The sequence below is a fragment of the Callithrix jacchus genome, chromosome 3, assembly GCF_049354715.1.
Source record: "Callithrix jacchus isolate 240 chromosome 3, calJac240_pri, whole genome shotgun sequence".
Lineage (NCBI taxonomy): Eukaryota > Metazoa > Chordata > Mammalia > Primates > Cebidae > Callithrix > Callithrix jacchus.
This window is the reverse complement of record NC_133504.1, coordinates 52,057,441-52,079,424: the sequence shown is the minus strand read 5'-3', so window position 1 is coordinate 52,079,424 and position 21,984 is coordinate 52,057,441. Positions and strand designations below refer to the sequence as shown.

General features: G+C 36.0%; 1 protein-coding gene across 2 annotated transcripts in view; it reads right to left on the bottom strand.

Moving 5' to 3' along the window:
* Positions 1-325: 325 nt before the first annotated feature.
* ANAPC10 (anaphase promoting complex subunit 10) overlaps positions 326-21,984 on the bottom strand; it is a 175,260-nt gene continuing 153,601 nt past the window's right edge. The window contains exons 5-6 of one of the 2 annotated variants that reach the window (XM_054252891.2): positions 14,031-14,148; positions 326-360 (exon numbers count right to left, since the gene is read on the bottom strand). In XM_054252891.2, the coding sequence (XP_054108866.1) occupies positions 341-360; positions 14,031-14,148 (138 nt within the window). In that variant the 3' untranslated portion in view covers positions 326-340. Of the gene's footprint in view, positions 361-13,857; positions 14,149-21,984 lie in introns of those variants that run through there. The other variant, XM_054252890.2, reaches the window with a different exon arrangement.

The window sequence follows — 21,984 nt, the reverse complement described above, 5'->3', positions numbered from 1 at the left end:
TTAGCCTAATTTTGACCTAATTCTCATAAAAATAAATAAAATGGTGTTAGAGTTTTCAACATTTAGGCATCACAGTTGCATACTTGGAGCTAAAATTGCTCTTGAGGAATGAATGATACAGCATATATAGGGCACTGAAGTCCTAGGAAGAAGTGACTTGTGTGTGCAGCCCCACAAAGCTCCCATTAATGAAGAGGGTGTTTAATTAAATATTATAACCCTGAAATAAGAACCTACTCCCATACCATGTAAAATGTGCATTGAAGCTGACATTTATTACATGCTTACCATCTGCAGCAGTAAAACATTTCTTTAGTGATAACAGCTTAACCTTCTCTATTCACACTTGATTCTTCACTTCTGAGATACAGAACACACAGAGTGAGAAGAAACAAAGTTAGTTTAAAAAGATAAAATTTATCAACTATTAACTGGCCCCCTAGTGAAAAGTTATAGACCTAATGATTCCCTAAAGTTTCAAAAAGGCAGTATCAGATACAAAAACCCAAGCATCCATATAAAAATTAAACCCTTTCATTGCAATTTGGTCAAGGAACAAGAAGAAACGTGAAAATAACTCTAGCTCAGAAGTCAGAAGACCTGAGTCATTTACTACTTGTGGTTTCAATTTCATCCGTCCTATGGAGGTGACACCTGCTTTACTTACCTGACAGGGTTGCTTTAAGAATTTGCAAGAAAATGGGCAATAAACATGCTTTGTAAACAATAAAATACTTTACAAAATATTTGAAAAATTCACTTTCTTGTTATGTGTATAAAAATGAAATATATTTTTAAAAGAAGTTTTTATTAAAAACTTTCAAAAGGACTTCTAAAAGATCCCTAATAAAATTGTCTAGTTCTTATAAAAAAAATAAGGGGTGGGAGTAGCAAGACAGCAGCTACCCAAGGAATAAGACAACAGAAAGCTCAAAATCTGGCATCAGGGAAAACACTAGAAATATTTAAATCTTTCTAAGAAAGTCTGTAGAAGAGGGATTCACAATTTTCCACAAGACCCAATTTAAATTTAATTGCTGATTTTTAAACTACAAATCAGCAAAATATTCATGCAAACAGAGTTTTTTATTGGCCACCTCAGGGCACTTGTCCTTAGATTGGCCTTTTTTTGCATCTTTACAATGTTTTTGGACACCTGTGTAATTATGAAAGCGAAAGAAAACATCTGCTCACACTCATGCCTCTGAGTCTTATTAGCCAATTTTATTATTAAAAGTGTTATCAGAGTAGGACTTAGATTAGACCATATATAAATAGAAATGGTAAATTGGATAGATGAAATATTATTTTAATTGAGATTATACTAATTCATTTATAATTTTTGCTAATCCAGTGAAGGACACCTAGTTGTCTAACTGCCTCAGGGCCAAAATTACTTACACAAGGCCAAAATAATGAAACACAAGCCTCAGTATGAAGTAAATGCAATAGTTCAAGATGAAGTTTGGAGATACATGAATTTCTCTAAGAAGGCTAAGGAAAAAAGACACATTGTGCTTTACACGGCTCAGTTTAGATGAAATCACATTGATCTTTTCTAAACAAAGTTGTAAAGTCACAAAATAGTCTTAATATCCACTAAGAAGTCATAGATAAAAATACAATTGAAAACTTTTCTCTGTATTAAATCAATCTCCTCTGTATCTCTCCCTCCCTTTATATCTCTCCCTCCATCCTTCCTTTCTTTTTTATCTGAAAAGCAATGAGCTTATCCGTAAGTAAATAGGAAACAATATAGCCTGGCCATCTTTGTGTGTGTGTGTGTGTGTGTGTGTGTGTGTGTGTTTTGGTCTCCTGAAGAGGGGTGATTCTTCCTGAATCACCCCTCTTCCCGAACAGTAGTGAAGTGGGGAGGGAAGGGTTTTTTTGATTAGGTCAAAGGTGAGGATCCCAGGACAACATTGCCCTTTTGTCTTTGGTATGGCAGAAAACATAAAACCAGAGGCTACAAACCTACCTTTTCCACATTTACCATCAAGATCAATAAGCATTCTACCACCTAGCCTCAGGCAGCTGATTCTTACAGCATTCTGCCCTCCAACCACTCCACTGTCCTAATCACCCAGCTTTCTTATTACTGCTCATCCATTTCTTGTATTTTTGTCTTATCTACTGTTTGTAAATAAGAAGCAGCTACATCCTACATATCATAACAGTTACGTGAATCTTTCTGATGCCCAAGTGATATCAAATTATTGCTGTGAGGTATTCAGTACTGGACAATATGAGTGTAGAATAGATGATAGAAAGTCTAACACGCACACGTACATACGTGCATACATACATGGGGGAGTTATTTCAGAGTTACACAGGGGTAATTATTCTATTTAGTAGTTCTATGACTTAGTCAAATTCATCTAACCTATTTTGTCCATTCTAAAAGAGAGATAATGATAAGACCTATTTGTAGGAATGTTGTAGAAATCAAATAATAGATAAAGAATACTTTATCATATGACTGGCACAAAGAACATGCTCAATAAATGTAACTATGTCTAATGTTGTGAGGATGAGAAACAGTCTATGCAAGGAATCAGGCAGGGTGCCAGACCTAAGCAGACATTCAAAAGGACCTGGGTCCCTTTAAATGGCAATCTTTTCCTCCTCTTTCATACTTTAATGTTAAAAGATGTAAGTTAACAAGATCACCAAATAGCAACACTTGTAATTCACATGAATAAAAAAATCAAATCAGCAGATAACTTTATTGCAAAAGCACTTAAAAGGATCTTTTTAGCAAAGAAGATTATTCAAATTCAATCTATTACTATTCCAGATAATGCTGGAATTGCTCCCCAAGTTGGAAATAGCATACTCACCAGATACACTGGAGTTTGTTATCAGTCGTGTGATATTTTCAACAGGCACGGGAGAAAACACAGTCTAATATGGTAAAAACTAAATCTTAACAGTTGCTGAAAAAACAACTTACTCTCTGACCTCTTTAGGATGAAAAATTACCTATTCACTTGACAACCACACATGACAAATGCCAAATGCCCTGTATATCTTATGTCATATGAAATTAAAAGTGTTGTACTGTTTGCATTATAGTAACAATTTCTTTAACAATTATTTTTATTATCAAATAATTCAAATTTTTTAAAACGGTAGAACATATAATGAATCCCTGGATATATACTACTGGTTTAAGAAATGAAACATTACAAATGTAAATGAAACCCCCTATGTTCTCATTTCTCAATTCCCCTGTTCCCTAGACCTCAAGGTAATCACTGCACTGAATTTGTTGTTATTTATTCACATGGAGTGCACGGGGGCATTCTTTAAGGTTATTTCCTCAGGCCAAGTTAAAAAGGCCAGTCCTCTATCAATCTTCAGAGTTAATTATTCCCTTTGTGCCTCTGAATAGAATTTATGAAGTGGCAAGGTTAAATGATATTAGAATTATGTTCTACTTCTTAAATTAAATCTAAAAGTGGGGAAATAGCATTTTAAGGACATAACAACTGTGAAACGTAATGTCCTTTAAAAAAAAAATCAAGTCAAGGATATTTAGAAACATGTGAAAAAAGACTTTATAGACATGGAAAAAATTTAAAATTTGAGTTTCAGTAATATGGAAAACTACACATAAAAACCCTCCTTCTAGATAAACTGGAAGGGCTGGGAAAAAAATATACAAACTTATAATGCTTAGCTGAGCTCATATAGAAGAAAAATATTGACTGGGCACAGTGGCTCATGCCTGTAATCCCAGCACTTTGGGAGGCCGAGGTGGGCAAATCACCTGAGATCAGGAGTTCAAGACCAGTCTGACCAACATGGAGAAACCCCATCTCTACTAAAAATACAAAATTAGTCAGGTGTCACGGTGCATGCCTATAATCCCAGCTACTTAGGGGCTGAGGCAGGAGAATCACTTGAACCCAGGAGGCAGAGGTTACTGTGAGCCGAGAGTACACCATTGCACTCCAGACTGGAAAAAAGAGTGAAACTCCATCTCAAAAATAAATAAATAATAAAAATCCAGATGCCAGGAATAATGAAGCAACTGAAACTGGACTGGCACATGAGTAGTCTACCCTGTGTTTGTCTTGATGGTGGGTGATGAGTAGGAGTTGTCATCTAAGAATTTGATTTTTCAGGGAATGCAAAAAAAAAAAAAAAAGAAGAAGAAGAAGAAGATGATGATGATGATGAGAACTTAGCTCTTGCAATGTGGCAAATTAAAACTAAGATCTCTGCATAAAACTCAAAAGTGTTAAACTCTCTGCCCACAAGCAAAAGAAGACAATAGACAATAGTGAAACTAATTTGTCTATGCTTGGGCTCTAGGTGAGAAAAACAAATCTCTTGAGAATCCATAACAGGAGCCTGAACTCATACAGGATTGAATTTTATGTCAAGTGTGGTCTAGAAAGCCACAAGTCAAGAAATTACAAAGAAATAGGTCCCAAGCCAGGGATCTCCCTAGAGTACCTGCAGAAGTAAACCCAAAACTATTCTGAAAGGCAATTCTTAACCAAGGAAGCACAGGAGTTTTACAAAGCCCTGATGAAGATAAGCTCACAACGCAAGGTTTAAAACAAAAGAGGAAACAATCAGCACTAGGTAAAAAAACCAACAGAAATGCCCAAGAAATCCACATAATGAAAGTGTCTGACAGAGATCACTAAATAATTATAATGAAAGGAATTATGACATATTTTAACTAACGATTCTAAAATCCCCCAAAAATTTGACAACTACTACAAATTCTGAATTCCTTAATATACAAAATAAAAAATGGGTGAGCAGCTATTAAGAGAAGGATTAATAACTGCACTTTCAGGGACAACCAAGGCAAAATCAGAAATAGAAAACATATAGAATAATGATCAATATATTCACCATTGTTTCATTACTTATTCTTCTGATGCTCCCATGTAATAGACACCTATATAAACATTTTAGCATGATATTCATATGTTTGTTGATTAACATAAGCTTGACATTTCTGCTCACTTACACATAAGCTGTCAATGAATTCTGTCTATCGCATTGTATATATCCAATCATTCCTTGCTACTTCCACTACCACACCCCTGTTTGGCTGGTCATCACATCATATCTGGATTATTCCTTTAGTTATCAAGTATTTTATTGCAAGCTTACTATGTATCAGGTACTGTTGTCCTAAGTGCTACCTTATTAAAAGAATTTCAGCACCTATCTTTATTACTACTAGTGCCTGCTGCTCCAGTTGAATCTTCCGATTTAACTTTCTTAAAAAGATATATCATTCACCTGTTTAAAAACCCTTTAATGAAAATAATAATAATAAAATAAAAATCCTTCATTCGTTCCCAGAAACTTAGAAGATACAAGCCAGAATTTTTCCTTTGATACTAAAAGACTCTCCAAAATCTGGCCTCAAACTATGTTTCTAAAGTGTTCTCTTTAGTTTGGGAGACAGTGTCTTCTAAATAAGTCATATCGATTTTTGTTGCATCAGAGTCAGACTCAGTAAAAAACAAAACCAAATTACATTTCATTTACATAAAACATATAATAAATATAAGAATGCAAAAGGGCAGCAAGTAAAAGAGTGGAAAAAAACATCGCATTCAAACATTAATCAAAAGAAAATGAGTATCGCTTTATTAAATCAGATAAAGTAGATTTTATGACAGAAAACATTTCTAGAGATAAAAAGTACACTTCAAAATAAGTACACTTCATAAGTATAATTAATAAATAAATACTTCATAACTTCTGCTTTGATATGCCAGAAGCTACAATAATTCTAAATATGTATGTACTTACAAATATGGCCTCAAAACATATAAAGAGACAATTGGCAAGATTATAAGGAAAAGCAAAAAATCCACAATCATTTGGAAGATTTTCATATAACTTTCTTTATTAACTGATAGACCAAGTAGACACCAAAACCAGTAGTTCACACATTATTGGATGATACACTAAAAAAACTGAATTAGTTGACATACAAAGAACACTACACCCCAAAACTCAAGGGTAAATACTGTTTTTTTGAAACATCAATAAAAATTGAGCATATGCTTGGATACTAAAGCAGGTTTCAACAAATTTCAAAAAATGTTCCCTAACCACAGAGCAATTATTCTGTAAATCAATGATAAAAGAATACTTTGAAAAACCCTATATATTTCAAAGAACAAAATTAAGATATATGCTTCTAAATAATCCGTGGGCCAAAAAAAAGCCATTCTAATAAAAATTAGAAAAGGGGGGTGGATCCAAAATGGCTGAATAGGAACAGCTCCGGAGTGCAATTCCCAGTGAGAACAATGCAGAGGGTAAGTGACCACTGCATTACCAAATGAATTATTACTGTTCACAAAACAGGAGATACATGGACTGAAAAGTGCCATGAGGTTCCAGCATGGCTTTTTCAGCTGGTGTAGTGGGTCTCCACACAAAAACTCACACAAATCTGGGCAGCCATTTCAACTGGCACTTGGAACACCTGGGAGACAGAGCCACCCATTCAATTGAAAAAAAGGGGGCTGAAACAGAGAGCCAGGTGACCAGGCTCAGCAGGTTCCACCCCCACAAAGACCAATAATCCGAAATGCTCTGGATTGAGAGTTTCACAGAAAGCACAGCTGGACCCAGGATGGTCCAGCTCTGTGGGGGGAAGGGCATCTGCCATTACTGAGGCAGTCCACCACTAACGAGACAGACCACCATTACTGAGGCAGTCCACCATTACCGAGGCAGTCCACCATTACCGAGGCAGTCCACCATTACCTAAGCAGTCTGCCATTAAAGAGGCAGTCTGTCATTACTAAGGCAGACTGCCATTAATGAAGCAGTTCTAACTATACATCTGTAAACAAAACCACAAGGAAGTTCACATGGCAGCTGGGCAGAGCCAATGGCAGCTCAGCAATGCCTCTTCTGGCAGACTATAACTAGACTAGGCTATCTCCTAGCTCAGCAGGGAATCTCTGAAAAAAGGCAGCAGCACATCAGGAACTTATAAACAAAGCCCCACCTTCCCAGGACAGAGCACCTGGGAAAAAAGGTGGTTATGAGTTCTGCTGCAGTAAATTTAAACATATCTGCCCAACAGTTCTGAATGGAATAATGGACCTCACAGCTCAGCACTTGAGCTCCTAAAAGGGCCAGAGTGCCTCCTCAAGTAGCTCCCTGACCCCTGTATATCCAAAAAGTCACTTCATAAAGGAGAGATCAGGCTGACATCTGGTGGGTATCCTTCTGGGATGAAGATAACAGAAGAAGAAATTGGCAGCAACCCTTACTCTTCTGCAGCCACTGCAGGTGATCCCCAGGCAAGCAGGGCCTAGAGTGGACCTCCAGCAGTCCTACAGCAGAGGGGCCTGACTGTTAGAAGGAAAACTAAAAAACAGAAAGATAGAACTTTATCATCAACAAAAAGGCCATCCACTTAGAGACCCCATCTGAAAGTCATCAATTACAAAAACCACAGGTAGATAAATCCACAAAGATGGGAAGAAACCAGTGCAAAAAGGATGAAAACACCCAAAACTAGAATGCCTCTCCTCCTCCAAGGGATCACAACTCCTCACCAGCAAGGGAACAAAGCTGGATGGAGAATGAGTCTGATGAATTGATGGAAACAGGCTTCAGAAAGTGGGTAATAACAAACTTCTCTGAGCCAAAAGTACATGTTCTAACCCAGGGTAAAGAAACTAAGAATTTTAAAAAAGGTTTGATGAAATGTATTTGAGAGTAAACATCTTAGAGAAGAATATAAATAAATTGATGGAGCTGAAAAACACAACACGAGAGCTTTGCACAACATATACAAGTTTCAATAGTGGAATCAACCAAGCAGAAGATAGGATATCAGAGATTGAAGATCAGCTCAATGAAATAAAATGAGAAGGCAAGATTAAGAAAAAAGTAAAAAGAAATGAAATCCCTCCAAGAAATATGGGATTATGTGAAAAAACATAATCTACATTTGATAGGTGTACCTGAATGTCACAGAGAGAATGAATCCAGGCTGGAAAATATGCTTCGGGATATAATCCAGGAGAACTTCCCCAATCTAGCAAGGCAGGCCAATATTCAAGTTCAGGAAATACAGAGAACACCACAATGATATTCCACAAGAAGGGCAACCCCAAGGCATATGATCCTCAGATTCACCAAGGTTGAAATGAAGGAAAACATGCTAAGGGCAGCCAGAGAGAATGGTTGGGTTACCCACAAAGGAAAGCCCATCAGACTCAGGGTGGATCTCTCAGTAGAAACCCTACAAGCCAGAAGAGAGTGGGGGCCAATATTCAACATCCTTAAAGAAAAGAAATTTCAACTTAAACTTTCATATCCAGCCAAACTAAGCTTCATAGGCAAAGGAGAAACAAAATCCTTTATGAACAAGCAATTGCTGAGAGATTTCATTACCACCAGGCCTGCCTTACAAGAGCTCCTGAAAGAAGCACTAAACATAGAAAGGAACAACTAGTACCAGCCACTCCAAAAACATACAAATGCTAAAAAGCATCAAAATAATGAAGAAACTGCATCAACGAATGGGCAAAACAACCAGCTAGCATCAAAACGGCAGGATCAAATTCACACATAACAATATTAACCTTAAATGTAAATGGGCTAACTTCTCTAATCAAAAGACACAAGAAAATTGGATAAAAAGTCAAAACCCATCAGTGTGCTACATCCAGGAAACCCATCTCACATGCAAGGATACATATAAGCTCAAAATAAAGGGATAGAGGAAGATTTATCAAGCAAATGGAGAGCAAAACACAGCAGGAGTTGCAATCCTACTTTCTGATAAAATAGACTTTAAAACAACAAAGATCAAAAGAGACAAAGAAGGGCATTACATAATGGTAAAAGGATCAATGCAATAAGAAGAGCGAATGACCCTAAATATATACGCACCTAATACAGGAGCTCCCAGATACATATGCAAGTTCTTAATGACCTACAAAGAGACTTAGACTCCCACACAGTAATAGTGGGAGACTTTAACACTCCACTGTCAATATTGGACAGATCAATGAGACAGAAAATTAATAAGGATATTCAGGACTTGAACATAGATCTAAACCAAGCAAACCTAATAGACATATACAGAAATCTCCACCCCAAATCCACAGAATATACATTCTTCTCAGCACCACAACACACCTACTCTAAAATTGACCACATACTTGGAAGTAAATCACTCCTCAGCAAATGCAAAAGAAAGGAAATCTTAAAAAACAGTCTCCCAGACCACAGTGCAATCAAATTAGAACTCTGGATTAAGAAACTAACTCAGAACCACACAACTTCATGGAACCTGAACTAGTGGCTCTGGAATGTTGACTGGATAAAAAATGAAATGAAGAAAGAAATAAAGATGTTCCTTGAAACCAATGAGAATGAAGACACAACATACCGGAATCTCTGGGACACATTTAAAACAGTATCTAGAGGAAAATTTATAGCAATAAATGCCCACATGAGAAGCAAGGAAAGATCTAAAATCGACAACCTACCATCAAAATTGAAAGAGCTAGAGGAGCAAGATCAAAAAAACTCAAAAGCTAGCCAAAGACAAGAAATAACTAAGATCAGAGCAGAACTGAAGGAGACAGAGACGCAAAAAACTCTTCAAAAAATTAATATATCCAGGAGCTGTTTTAAAAAACAACAACAACAACAAAATAGACAGACTACTAGCCAGATTAATAAAAAAGTAAAGAGAGGATAATCAAATAGATGCAATAAAAAATGATTAAGGGAATATCACCAATGATTCCACAAAAATACAAACTACCATCAGAGATTACTACAAACAACTATATGCACATAAACCAGTAAACCTGGAAGAAATGGATAAATTCCTGGACACTTGCATGCTCCCAAGCCTAAACCAGGAAGAATTCAAAACCCTGAATAGACCAATAACAAGAGCTGAAGTTGAGGCAGCAATTAATAGCCTACCAACCAAAAGAAGCCCAGGCCCAGATGTGTTCACAGCCGAATTCTACCAGACATACAAAGAGGAGCTGGTACTACTCCTTCTGAACTATTCCAAACAATACAAAAAGAAGAAATCCTTCCCAAATCATTTTATGAGACCAACATCATCCTGATATCAAAACCTGGCAGAGACTCAACAAGAAAAGAAAACTTCAGGCCAATATCCATGATGAACATAGATGCAAAAATCTTCAATAAAATACTGGCAAACTGATTACAACAGCACATCAAATAGCTTATCCATCATGATCAAGTAGGCTTCATCCCGGGGATGCAAGGCTGGTTCAACATATACAAGGATATAAATGTCATCCACCACATAATCAGAACCACAATGATTATCTCAGCAGATGCAGAGAAGACCTTCAATAGATTATTGAAAAGACAAAGACCACATTATCATCTCAATAGATGCAGAGAAGGCCTTCAACAAACTTCAACAGCCCTTTATGCTAAAAACCCTCAATAAACTAAGTATTGACAGAACGTATCTCAAAATAATATAAGCTATTTATAACAAACCCACAGTCAACATACTAAATGGGCAAAAACTGGAAGCATTCCCTTTGATATCTGGCACTAGACAAGGATGCCCTCTCTCACCATTCCTATTGAATAGAGTATTGGAACTTCTAGCCAGAACAATCAGGCAAGAAAAAGAAATTAAGGGTATTCAATTAGGAAAGGAGGAAGTCAAATTGTTTCTATTTGCAGATGACATGCTTATAAATTTAGAAGACCCCATCCTCTCAGCCCCAAATCTCCTGAAACTGATAAGTAACTTCAGCAAAGTCTCAGGATACAAAATCAATGTGCAGAAATCACAAGCATTCCTATAACCAATAACAGACTTAAAGAGAGCCAAATCAAGAATGAACTGCCATTCACAATTGCTACAAAGAGAATAAAAAACCTAGGAATAAAACTAACAAAGGATGTAAAGGACTTCTTCAGGGAGAACTACAAACCACTGCTCAAGGAAATCAGAGAGGAGACAAACGGATGGAAAAACATTCCATGCTGAAGGTTAGGAAGAAGCAATATTGTGAAAATGGCCATACTGCCAAAAGTAATTTACAAATTCAAAGCTATCCCCATCAAGCTACCTATGACCTTCTTCACAGAACTGGAAAAAAACACCTTAAATATCATATGGAACCAAAAGAATGCCCACATAGCCAAGTCAATTCTAAGCAAAAAGAACAAAGCCAGAGGTATCACCCTACCTGACTTCAAACTATACTACAAGGCTACAGTAATCAAAACCACATGGTACTCTTAACAAAACAGAGAAATAGATCAATGGAACAGAACAGAGGCATCAGAGGGAATGCCACACATCTACAACCATCTGATCTTTGACAAACCTGATAAAAACAAGCAATGGGGAAAGGATTCCATGTTTAATAAATGGTGATAGGAAAACTGGCTAGCCATTTGCCGAAAGCAGAAACTGGACCCCTTCCTGACACCTTACACTAAAATTAACTTCAGATGGATTAAAGACTTAAACGTAAGCCCTAACACCTTGAAAACTCTAGAAGAAAACCTAGGCAAAACCATTCAGGACATAGGCATATGCAAGGACTTCATGACTAAAACACCAAAAAGCATTGGCAACAAAAGCCAAAACAGACAAATGGGATCTAACTAAACTCCAGAGCTTCTGTACAGCAAAAGAAACAATCATTAGAGTGAACCAGAAACCAACAGAATGGCAAAAAATTTTGCAATCTACCCATCTGACAAAGGGCTAATATCCAGAATCTACAAATAACTAAAACAGATAAACGAGAAAAAAACAAACAAACACATTCAAAAGAGGGTGAGAGATATGAAGTTATTTTTCAAAAGAAGACATTTATGAGGCCAACAAACATATAAAAAATGCTCATCACTTGTAATTAGAGAAATGCAAATCAAAACCACATTGAGATACCATCTCACACCAGTTAGAATGGCGCTCATTTAAAAATCTGGAGACAACAGATGCTGGAGAGGATGTGGAGAAAAGGAATACTTTTACACTATTTGTAGGAGTGTAAATTAGTTCAACCATTGTGGAAGACAGTGTGGCCATTCCTCAAGGATCTAGAAATAGAAATACCATTTGACCCAGCAATCCCATTACTGGGTATATATCCAAAGGACTATAAATCATTCTATTATAAGACATATGCACATGTATGTTCATTGTGGCACTGTTTACAATAGCAAAGACCTGGAACCAACCTAAATGCCCATCAGTGATAGACCGGACAAGGAAAATGTGGCACATATACACCATGGAATACTATGCATAAAAAATGATGAGTTTGTGTCCTTTGTAGGGACATGGATGAATCTGGAAACCACCTTTCTCAGCAAACTGACACAAGAACAAAAAAACAAACACTGCATGTTGTCACTCATAGGTGGGTGTTGAACAATGACAACACATGGACACAGGGAGGGGGGCATCACACACTGGGGTCTGTTGGGGGATAATAGGAGAGGGAGAGCAGGGGGTAGGGAGGTTGTGGAGGGATAACATGGGGAGAAATGACAGATATAGGTGAAGGAGGGATGGAGGCAGCAAACCACATTGCCATGTACCTCTGCAACAATCCTACATGTTCTGCACATGTACCCCAGAACCTAAAGTGCAATAAAATACACACTTTAAAAAATTAGAAAATATAACTGAATAATCATGAATAATTATCAAAACATATAAGATCAAATAGAGCTGCACTTGGAGGAAAAGTTACAGTCATTAAGAAAAGAAGAATGCTTAAAATCATTAATCTAAGTATCCATTTCAAAATGTCAGAAAAATAAGGCAAGTTAAGCCCAAATAATGAAGAGCATGCAGCCATAATAAATCACCAAATAATGTTTTTTGCAGCAACATGGATACACCTGGAGGCCATTATCCTAAGCAAATTAAGGAAGAGATAGAAAACCAAATACTGCATGTTCTTACTTAAAAGAGGCAGCTAAATATTGGATTCACATGAACATGAAGATAGGAACAATAAACACTGTGAATTCCAAAAGCAGGGAAGGAGAGAGAAACACAAGGGTTGAAGAACCCACCTATTGAGTATTATGTTCATGTCCTGGGTGACGGGATCACTAGGATACCCAATCTCAGCATCATGCAATATGCCTGTGTAACTGAATCTAATAATAATAACAAGCAGATATATAACATAAAATAAATATATGAAACAGAAGGGATAAATAAATCCAAAAGCTTCTTTTTAGAAAAGACCAAAAGAATGTATAAGTTTTTGATGAGATTGATAAAGAGGAAAAAGAGAAGTCACAAATAACCAGTATCAGGAATGATGACTCTAACACTACATATCTTACAGACATTATAAAGATTATAAAATGATAATATAGATTACTTTATGCCAATAAATTTGAAAATGTATAGGAAATGAAAAAACTCCCAGAAAAATATAAATTCTAAAAGTTACACAAGATGTGCAAAAATCTAAATAGTTTTCTATATTTATAAGTTCAATCTATAATTATGTCTTCATCAATGAATTTTACAAATAATTTAAGAAATTGTTGTAATCTCACACAAATTCTCCCAAAAAATTGTTCTAATCTCACACAAATTCTTCCAGAAAAAAATTTTAAAAAGACAAGTTCTTAATGACTTACAAAGAGACTTAGACTCCCACACAGTATTAGTGGGAGACTTTAACACCACACTGTCAATATTAGACAGATAAACAAGATAGAAAATTAACAAGGATATCCAGGACTTGAACTGAGACCTGGAACAAGTAAACTCAATAAACATTTACAGAACTCTCCACCCCAAATCCACAAGACATACATTCTTCTCAGTATCACATCACGCCTATTCTAAAAGTGACCACATAATGGGAAGTAAATCACTCCTCAGCAATTGCATAGCATTTCACAGGTTTAAATGAAATACTGGTTGGCTGGTTGTTTGTTATTTTCCTCCCTTATTCCTTCCTGTCTCCATTGTTAAGCACAATTATTGGCATAAAAGAGGTTTTTAATACCTATTTTTAGACTGCATTCTAGCCTGGGCAATTGAGCAAGATTCCCGTTCTCTCTCCCTCTTTCTCTTCCTCTTTCTTTCTCTCTTTCATTCTTTCTTTCTTCTTTTCTTTCTTTTATCTAAAAAAAAAAATTTTTTTTTTTATATTTTGAGGCCAAAATGATCTCAGTACAAAAACGTGACAAGAAAAACTACAAAAAAAGGAATATCATAGGTCAATGTCACTCATAATGTAAAAATCCTTTGATACACATAGATAAAAAATTCCTAAGCAAATTATTAGCAAACAAAATTAAATGATTCCTATAAAAGGATACTGCTCATAACCAAGTTGGATTTATTCTAGGATCAATAGTTGATTTAATATTCAAAAATCAACCAATATAATTCAACATAATAATAAAGGGATTTCAATAGATGCAAGGCAAATTTTGTATACTCAATATTCATTCATGATTAACAAACAAACAGATATTTGGTAAACTAGGAAATAGGATTTCCCCAAAATACCTAAGCCAACATCGTACAACATGAAATTTTGAAAATTTTCCCATTGTCATCAAAACAAGAATGGCTGCTTAAATGACATCTCAGATTTCTATTTAATACCTTATTGCAGGGCCTAGCTAGTACAATAAGAAAATTAAATAAATAAAAGACACAAGAAAAGAAAAAGAAGAACCAACAGAGCCTTAATTTACAGATGTAAAAAAAATTCTAATTCAACAGTAAGTTAAAGATTGCTGATACAAAGTCAAGACACAAAAATAAATTTTATTACCACTTACCAAAACAAATTTTAAAAGCACTATTTGTAATGATATTGAAAATATCAAATTCCTAGGAATAAATCTATAAAAGATATATAAAACATGTCACTAGAAAACAATAAACCATTTTTGAAAGGATTAAAGATTAAAATACATGGAATATTCTGTGAATCAAAAGACTCAATATTATAAAAGTGTCAATTTTCCTCAGACTGATCTATAGTATACAGTGAAACAATCCCAATAAAAATTCTGTTAGATTTTGTATGTACATGTGTGTAGCATGGTAAGCTGATTTAAAGGCCAAGAATAGTTGAGACACTATTAAGAAAGGACAAGCTGGGATAATTTAATCTATCAGTCATTAGAATATATTATGATTCAACACTAATTAAGATGGTGTAGTCTTGATGATTTGAGCCTCCTACTCAATTCAAACAAATCGAACTGAGTAGGAGGCTCGAATGCATATCCCACATACATGGATACTTGATTTCAAATAAATAAGGCATTATGGAACAATGGGAGATGGGTCTTCAACAAATGGTACTGGGTTAATTGAATAGCCATAGATGGGGAAAAACATGAAATTTAATCCGTATCATCTAAGGTTAATTGCAGATATAACCTGGTCAACAAACCTTCTAGAATATAATATAGGAGACTATCTTCATGATGTTCAGGTTGGAAACAATTTTGTAGCACACACACAAAAAACTAAACATTATAAAAAGACCAATAAATTGGTTTACACTAAAAGTAAGAATTTCTATTCATCTAAAGATCTTTGTTTTTTAGCTTTATTGAGATATAATGACAAAACAAAAATTGTATGTATTCAAGGTAAACGATGTGACATTTTGACATATATGTTGTGAAATGACTACCACAATCAAGCTACTTAATACATCCAACATCCATCACCTCACATACTGTCTGTGTGGTGAGAATACTAAAAGACCTCATCTTTTTTTTTTTTGAGACTGAGTTTCACTCTTGTTACCCAGGCTGGAGTGCAATAGTGCGATCTTTGCTCCCCGCAAGCTCCGCCTCCTGGGTTCAGGCAATTCTCCTGCCTCAGCCTCCTGAGTAGCTGGGATTACAGGCATGTGCCACCATGCCCAGCTAATTTTTTGTATTTTTAGTAGATACGGGGTTTCACCATGTTGACCAGGATGGTCTCAATCTCTTGACCTCGTGATCCACCCGCCCTGGCCTCCCAAAGTGCTGGGATTACAGGCTTGAGCCACCGCGCCCGGCCTAAAAGCTTTCATCTTTCAGATGAAGACCCAACCCATAATAGTGGAAGAGGATAATGACAACACTTAAAACTGACAAAGTGTTTATGTCCAGAATATATGAACACTTATAAAGACTTTTAAAGTATGAGTGAAAGACGAGACTTCACAAAAGAGGCTATCTAAATTGCCAAGAAACACATAAAAAGTGGCTTGACTTCATTAGTTACCAAGGAAAAAAGAATTAAAACTACAAAAAGTTAATATTATACTCACAAAAATGGCTAAAAAGAACAACAATACTAAGGATTGGCAAGAATGTGGAGAAACAGTAACTTTTATACCCAGCTGTTGAAATGTCAATGGGTACATCCACTTTGGAAAATGAGCTGGGAATATTCACAAAACATGAACCTCTCTCTCTCTCTCTCTGTATCTAACAGAAATGCACATACAATGTGAGTCAAAGGTCAAGTACTAGAATTTCATATCAGCATTATTTGTAATAACAACTCCAATTACAAACAACAGTAGAATGGACAAATATATGCAATAATAAATGAACAAACTATATTTACAGGAAGTAACTTGAATATATGTTACAAAAATCATGCTGAGTAAAAGAAAGCCAACACACAAAAATATATTTTGTACATAGGTACATACCACATATTATGTTAAACACTGTTGAAACTAAATAACAGCCTTTAATTCAGGATATGGGTTAATCTTGGAGAGGATAAAGGAAATAGTGGTTGAGAGGGGACACAAAGAGAGCTTCCAGGGTACTAATGTGCTCTAGTCTTCGGCAGGTGCAATGACTAAATTCACTGAGGTGGTGTTTGCTGCTCTGTATATATATTATGTTACACACACACATGCACGCACTTAAAAGGAAAACAGACTGACAAAATTGGCCAAGGATTACAGTATACAGGACTCACATAATTCCTCTATTACCAAGTTACTTCATTTCAGCTTGCAAATAATAAAGAGAAAATTATTCATATACAGAATCTTTCTGTTAAAATAATATTTCCTCTTATAATCACCAACTATACAAAGAGCATATGAAAAATGATGAGTATTATTTAAAACAGGAAACTTCTTACACCATAATTTGACTTGAGAAAACATGAATTGGACCCAAAGGAATCAAATTGTGTTCCTACTAATGATGCTTTTGTTTCAACACATAACATGCCATATTTCAAAAACTGGAATATTTTTGTGATGACCACTTGAGAGACTTACTTGGAGCCGTGTGCACAATTTCTGATGGTCTTGCTTACAAGTGGATTTTTCTAAGAATTTCATTTATTATCTAAATCTCTGGAGTGGGGAAAGGAAACCTGGAACAATAGATCAAAATTGGGTGGACATTTCTGATTTCACAAGTATCCTCTAGGGAATGTCCTTTAGAAGAGCATCAATTTCCACCCATCTTTTTATCACAGGCAAACTTCTGATCACCTTCTCCATTCTCCAACCACAGATATTTTATATATGACAAATGATAAGTAAATAGTTTGATTTACACAAAACTATTGCCTCAAAAATTGTAGCTGTTAGTCCAGAGTCACTTTCAGCACATATAATAATGGGTGGTGACAGGCCACCCTTACTGCCCCTTTTCTCCTCCAACTATAGCATATATAATATATATACATTTTATAAGGGTATGGCTACAAAATGACAGCTCCTCTATATGTAACAGGGTAAGATAAATTTCACTTCACTCTACCCTTCTCTTTTTCCTATCATTAATTCTATTACTCATGTTAACACCATGCTGTAGTGCAGTCTGAATATAACCTTCACACTCCACAGTTCTGTTTTCCATGCCTAAAATACCCTTTCACATTATTTATCTATACTTAAATCTGCACATTGTTCTGGAACAAGAGTGTAATTTTAAGAACACTTCATCCCCACTCCTGATGACTCCCAACTGGAAAGATGCTCAATTCCTTTACTCTGAGCCTCTCTCACCCCTTCACGACATCCCTGGGGAGAAAGTATGGAAATGGGTCAGCATTACCCTCCTTCTTGGAAGCTTCTTTCCCGAGTCAATGCAACCAGCTATAACGTGACTCCCAGGAATTCATTATTAGAAGCCCCCCTTGGCTAAGACTTAAAAATATATCCAACAATGTGCTATTAGGAAGAAAGGTAATATTTTGGCCTTCATCTTCACTATTTGTTTTATTTCTCAACTTATACAGAACCTAGGAAAGGGACCTCTTCAGATACCTATACATACATGAATTTCAATATTTCCCATAAGAACCTTTGTGACTACACTGGGCACTGGTAATATCTGTCCTTATTAAAATAAAATAATAATTATTATCTGTTTCACTCATTACCACCTTACATTGAGTATGTAAATGTCTCTGTGTGTTCCTAGTCATCTCATTAGCTAGATGTAAGTTCTTTCTGAATAGGGAACATGTTTTCTACTTATGTATGTTCTACACAGGACTTAAGAGATTTAAAACTACACATTGATTGAAAAAAGAAGCAATTTTTTTTCCTGGAAACTATATGTAATACAGTTCCTTCTGGAAACTATATGTAATACAGTGGATCACAGAGTGGCAAACATTTTGTTTATTTGATAGGGATGAGCAATACTTTTAAACTTTTTTAATAATAAAAAATTGACACTTTGGATCATTCCCTTTTAAGTAAATCTTTATAAACTGAATTGCAGCTGGGTGTGGTGGCTCATGCCTGTAATCGCAACAACTTGGGAGGCTGAGGTAGGAGAATCACTTGAGCCTAGGAGTTTAAGACCAGCCTGGGCAACACAGACTCAATCTCTAAAAAATTTTTTTAAATATCTGGTGATGGTGGTATGCACCTGTAGTCCCAGCCACTTGCGAGTATCACTTTAGCCCAGTTATTTGAGCCTGTGGTGAGCTATGATCATCTCACTGCACTCCAGCCTAGGTGACAGAGTCAGACTCTATCTCTAAAAAATAGACAGGAAAAAATAATAAGGAATGGTTCTAGCAAAGTGGCTCAGAACTTAAGTTAGATACAGTAAGAATTGCTAGCATGCCCTCTTAGCATGTTGCTCAGGGACTATTTCTGGGAATGAGCACGTGTCTTAAAGAATTTACAGGGTTGCTCAGGATCTATTCCAGGTTGCAACATTAGAAAGTTTTATCGGCTATTTTTCGATCTTACTAAAAGTTAAGATTGAAAACTCAAGAAATAAAGGATGTTGGGGTTTTGTTTTTGTTTGAAGATTAAAATATAAACTTTCTTTTCCTTTATCTACTATTTTCAGTTCGGGGATAGCTGTGTAGGATCTGGATAGGTAAATGAGTGCCACAGTAGTTTACTGCACAGATCCTCACAGCACACAGGTATTAAACCAAGCATCCATTAGCTATTTTTCCTGATGCTCTCCTTTCACCCTTACACAGGTGCCCAATGTGTGTTGTTCCCCCCACCATGTGTTCATGTGTTCTCATCAATAAACTCGCACTTATAAGTGAGAACATGCACTGTTTGGTTTTCTGTTCCTGTGTTAGTTTGCTGAGAATAATGACTTCCAGCTCTATCCATGTCTCTGCAGAGGACATGATCTCATCCTTTTCATGGCTGCATAGTATTCCATGGTGTATATGTACCATATTTTCTTTATCCAGTCCATTATGGATGTGCATTGGGTTGATTCAATGTTTTTGCTATTGTAAATAGTGCTGCAATAAACATACACATACGTGTATCTTTATAATAGAATGATTTATATTCCTTTGATTATATACCCATGAACGAGATTGCTGAGTCAAGTGGTATTTATGCATCTAGGTCTTTGAGGAATCACCACATTGTCTTCCATAATGATTGAACTAATTTACACTTCCACTAACAGTGTAAAAGTGTTCCTTTTTCTCCACAACCTTGACAGCAACTGCTGCTTTTTGACTTTTAAATAATAGCCATTCTGATTGGCATGACATGGTACCTCATTGTGATTTTGATTTGCATTTCTCTAAAGATCAGTGATACTGAGGTTTTTTTCATGTTTATTGGCTGCATATATGTCTTCTTTTGAAAAGTATCTGTTTATGTTTTTTGCCCCCTTTTTAATGGGGTTGTTTTTTCTTGTAAATTTGCTTAAGTTCCTTGCCGATTCTGGATATTAGACCTTTATCAGATAGACAGATTGCAAAAATTTTCTCCCATTCTGTAGGTTGTCTGTTCACTCTGATGATTGTTTCTTTTGTTGTGCAGGAGTTCTTTAGTTTAATTACATCCCATTTGTTAATTTTTGCTTTTGTTGTGATTGCTTTTGGCATTTTTGTCATGAAATCATAGCCAATACCTATATCCTAAATGGTATTGCCTAAATTTTCTTCTAGGGATTTTATAGGTTTGGGTTTTACATTTAAGGCTTTAATCAATCTTAATTTTTGTAAGGTGTAAGGAAAAAGTCCAGTTTTAATTTTCTGCATATGGCTAGCCAGTTTTCCTAGCATCAATTATTAGAGAACCCTTTTCCCATTGCTTGTTCTGGCCAGGTTTATCAAAGATCAGATGGCTGTGTGCATGCAGTCTTATTTCTGGGTTGTATATTCTATTCCATTTGTCTATGTTTTTGTTTTGTAGCAGTACCATGCTGTTTTGGTTACTGTAGCCTTGTAGTATAGTTTGACGTCCAGTAGCATGATGTGATGCCTCCAGCTTTGTTCTTTTTGCTTAGGACTGTCTTGGCTATATGAGCTCTTTTATGGTTCCATATGAATTTTTAAATAGTTTCTTCTAATTCTTTGAAGAATGTCAATGGCAGTTTAATGGGAAAATGGGAATATCATTTCATTTAATCTATAAATTACTTTGGGCAGTATGGCCATTTTTACAATATTGATTCTTCTTATCCATGAGTATAGAATGTTTTTTTCCATTTGTGTCCTCTCTAATTTCCTTGAGCAGTGATTTGTAGTTCTCCTTGAAGAGGTCCTTCACTTCCCTTATTAGCTGTACTCCTAGGTATTTTATTCTCTTTGAAAGCAATTGTGAATGGGAGTTCACTTATGATTTGGCTCTCTGCTTGCCTGTTGCTGGTGTATAGGAATGTGACCTTTGCACATTGATTTTGTATCCTGAGAATTTGCTGAAGTTGCTTATCAGCTTAAGAAGCTTTTGGACTGAGACAATGGAGTTTTCTAGATATAGAATTATGTCATCGGCAAACAAAGAAAGTTTGACTTCCTCCCTTTCAATTTGAATGTGCTTTTTCTTTCTCTTGCCTGATTGCCCTGGCCAAAACTTCCAGTACTACATTGAATACAAGAGGTGAGAGAGGGCATCCTTGTTTGTGCTGGTTTTCAAAGTGAATGTTTTCAGCTTTTGCCCATTCAATATGATATTGGCTGTGGGTTTCTCATAAATGGAATCACAGCTACTTTTTATTATATTTTATTATTTTTTATAATAATACATGGAGTGCAGTGGAGCAATCTCAACTCACTGCAACCTCCACCTCCTGGGTTCAAGCAATTCTCCTGCCTCAGCCTCCCGAGTAGCTGGAATTATAGGCACATGCCACCATCCTGGTTAATTATTTATATTTTTTTATTTTTTGTAGAGACGCAGTTTCACTATGTTGGTCAGGTTGGTCTCAAACTCCTGAACTTGGGCTCAGCCTGCCTCGGCCTCCCAAAATGCTGGTATTACAGGCATAAGCCACCGCACCCGGCCAATAGTTACTATTTACTGAATACTTATTATTTGCCAGGCACTGTGCTAAGTCCTTACAGTTGTCTCACTCACTCCTCTGAGATATATTGCTAATATTTCCACCTTGCAAATGAGAATGCAAGGCTTAGAGAGGCTATGTGTGGCAGACGTTGTTCACTGTCTGCCAAATACCCATTCTGCCTTTTTCCTTGCATAAAATACACTGTTTGTTTGTTTTCAGGTAGGCTAT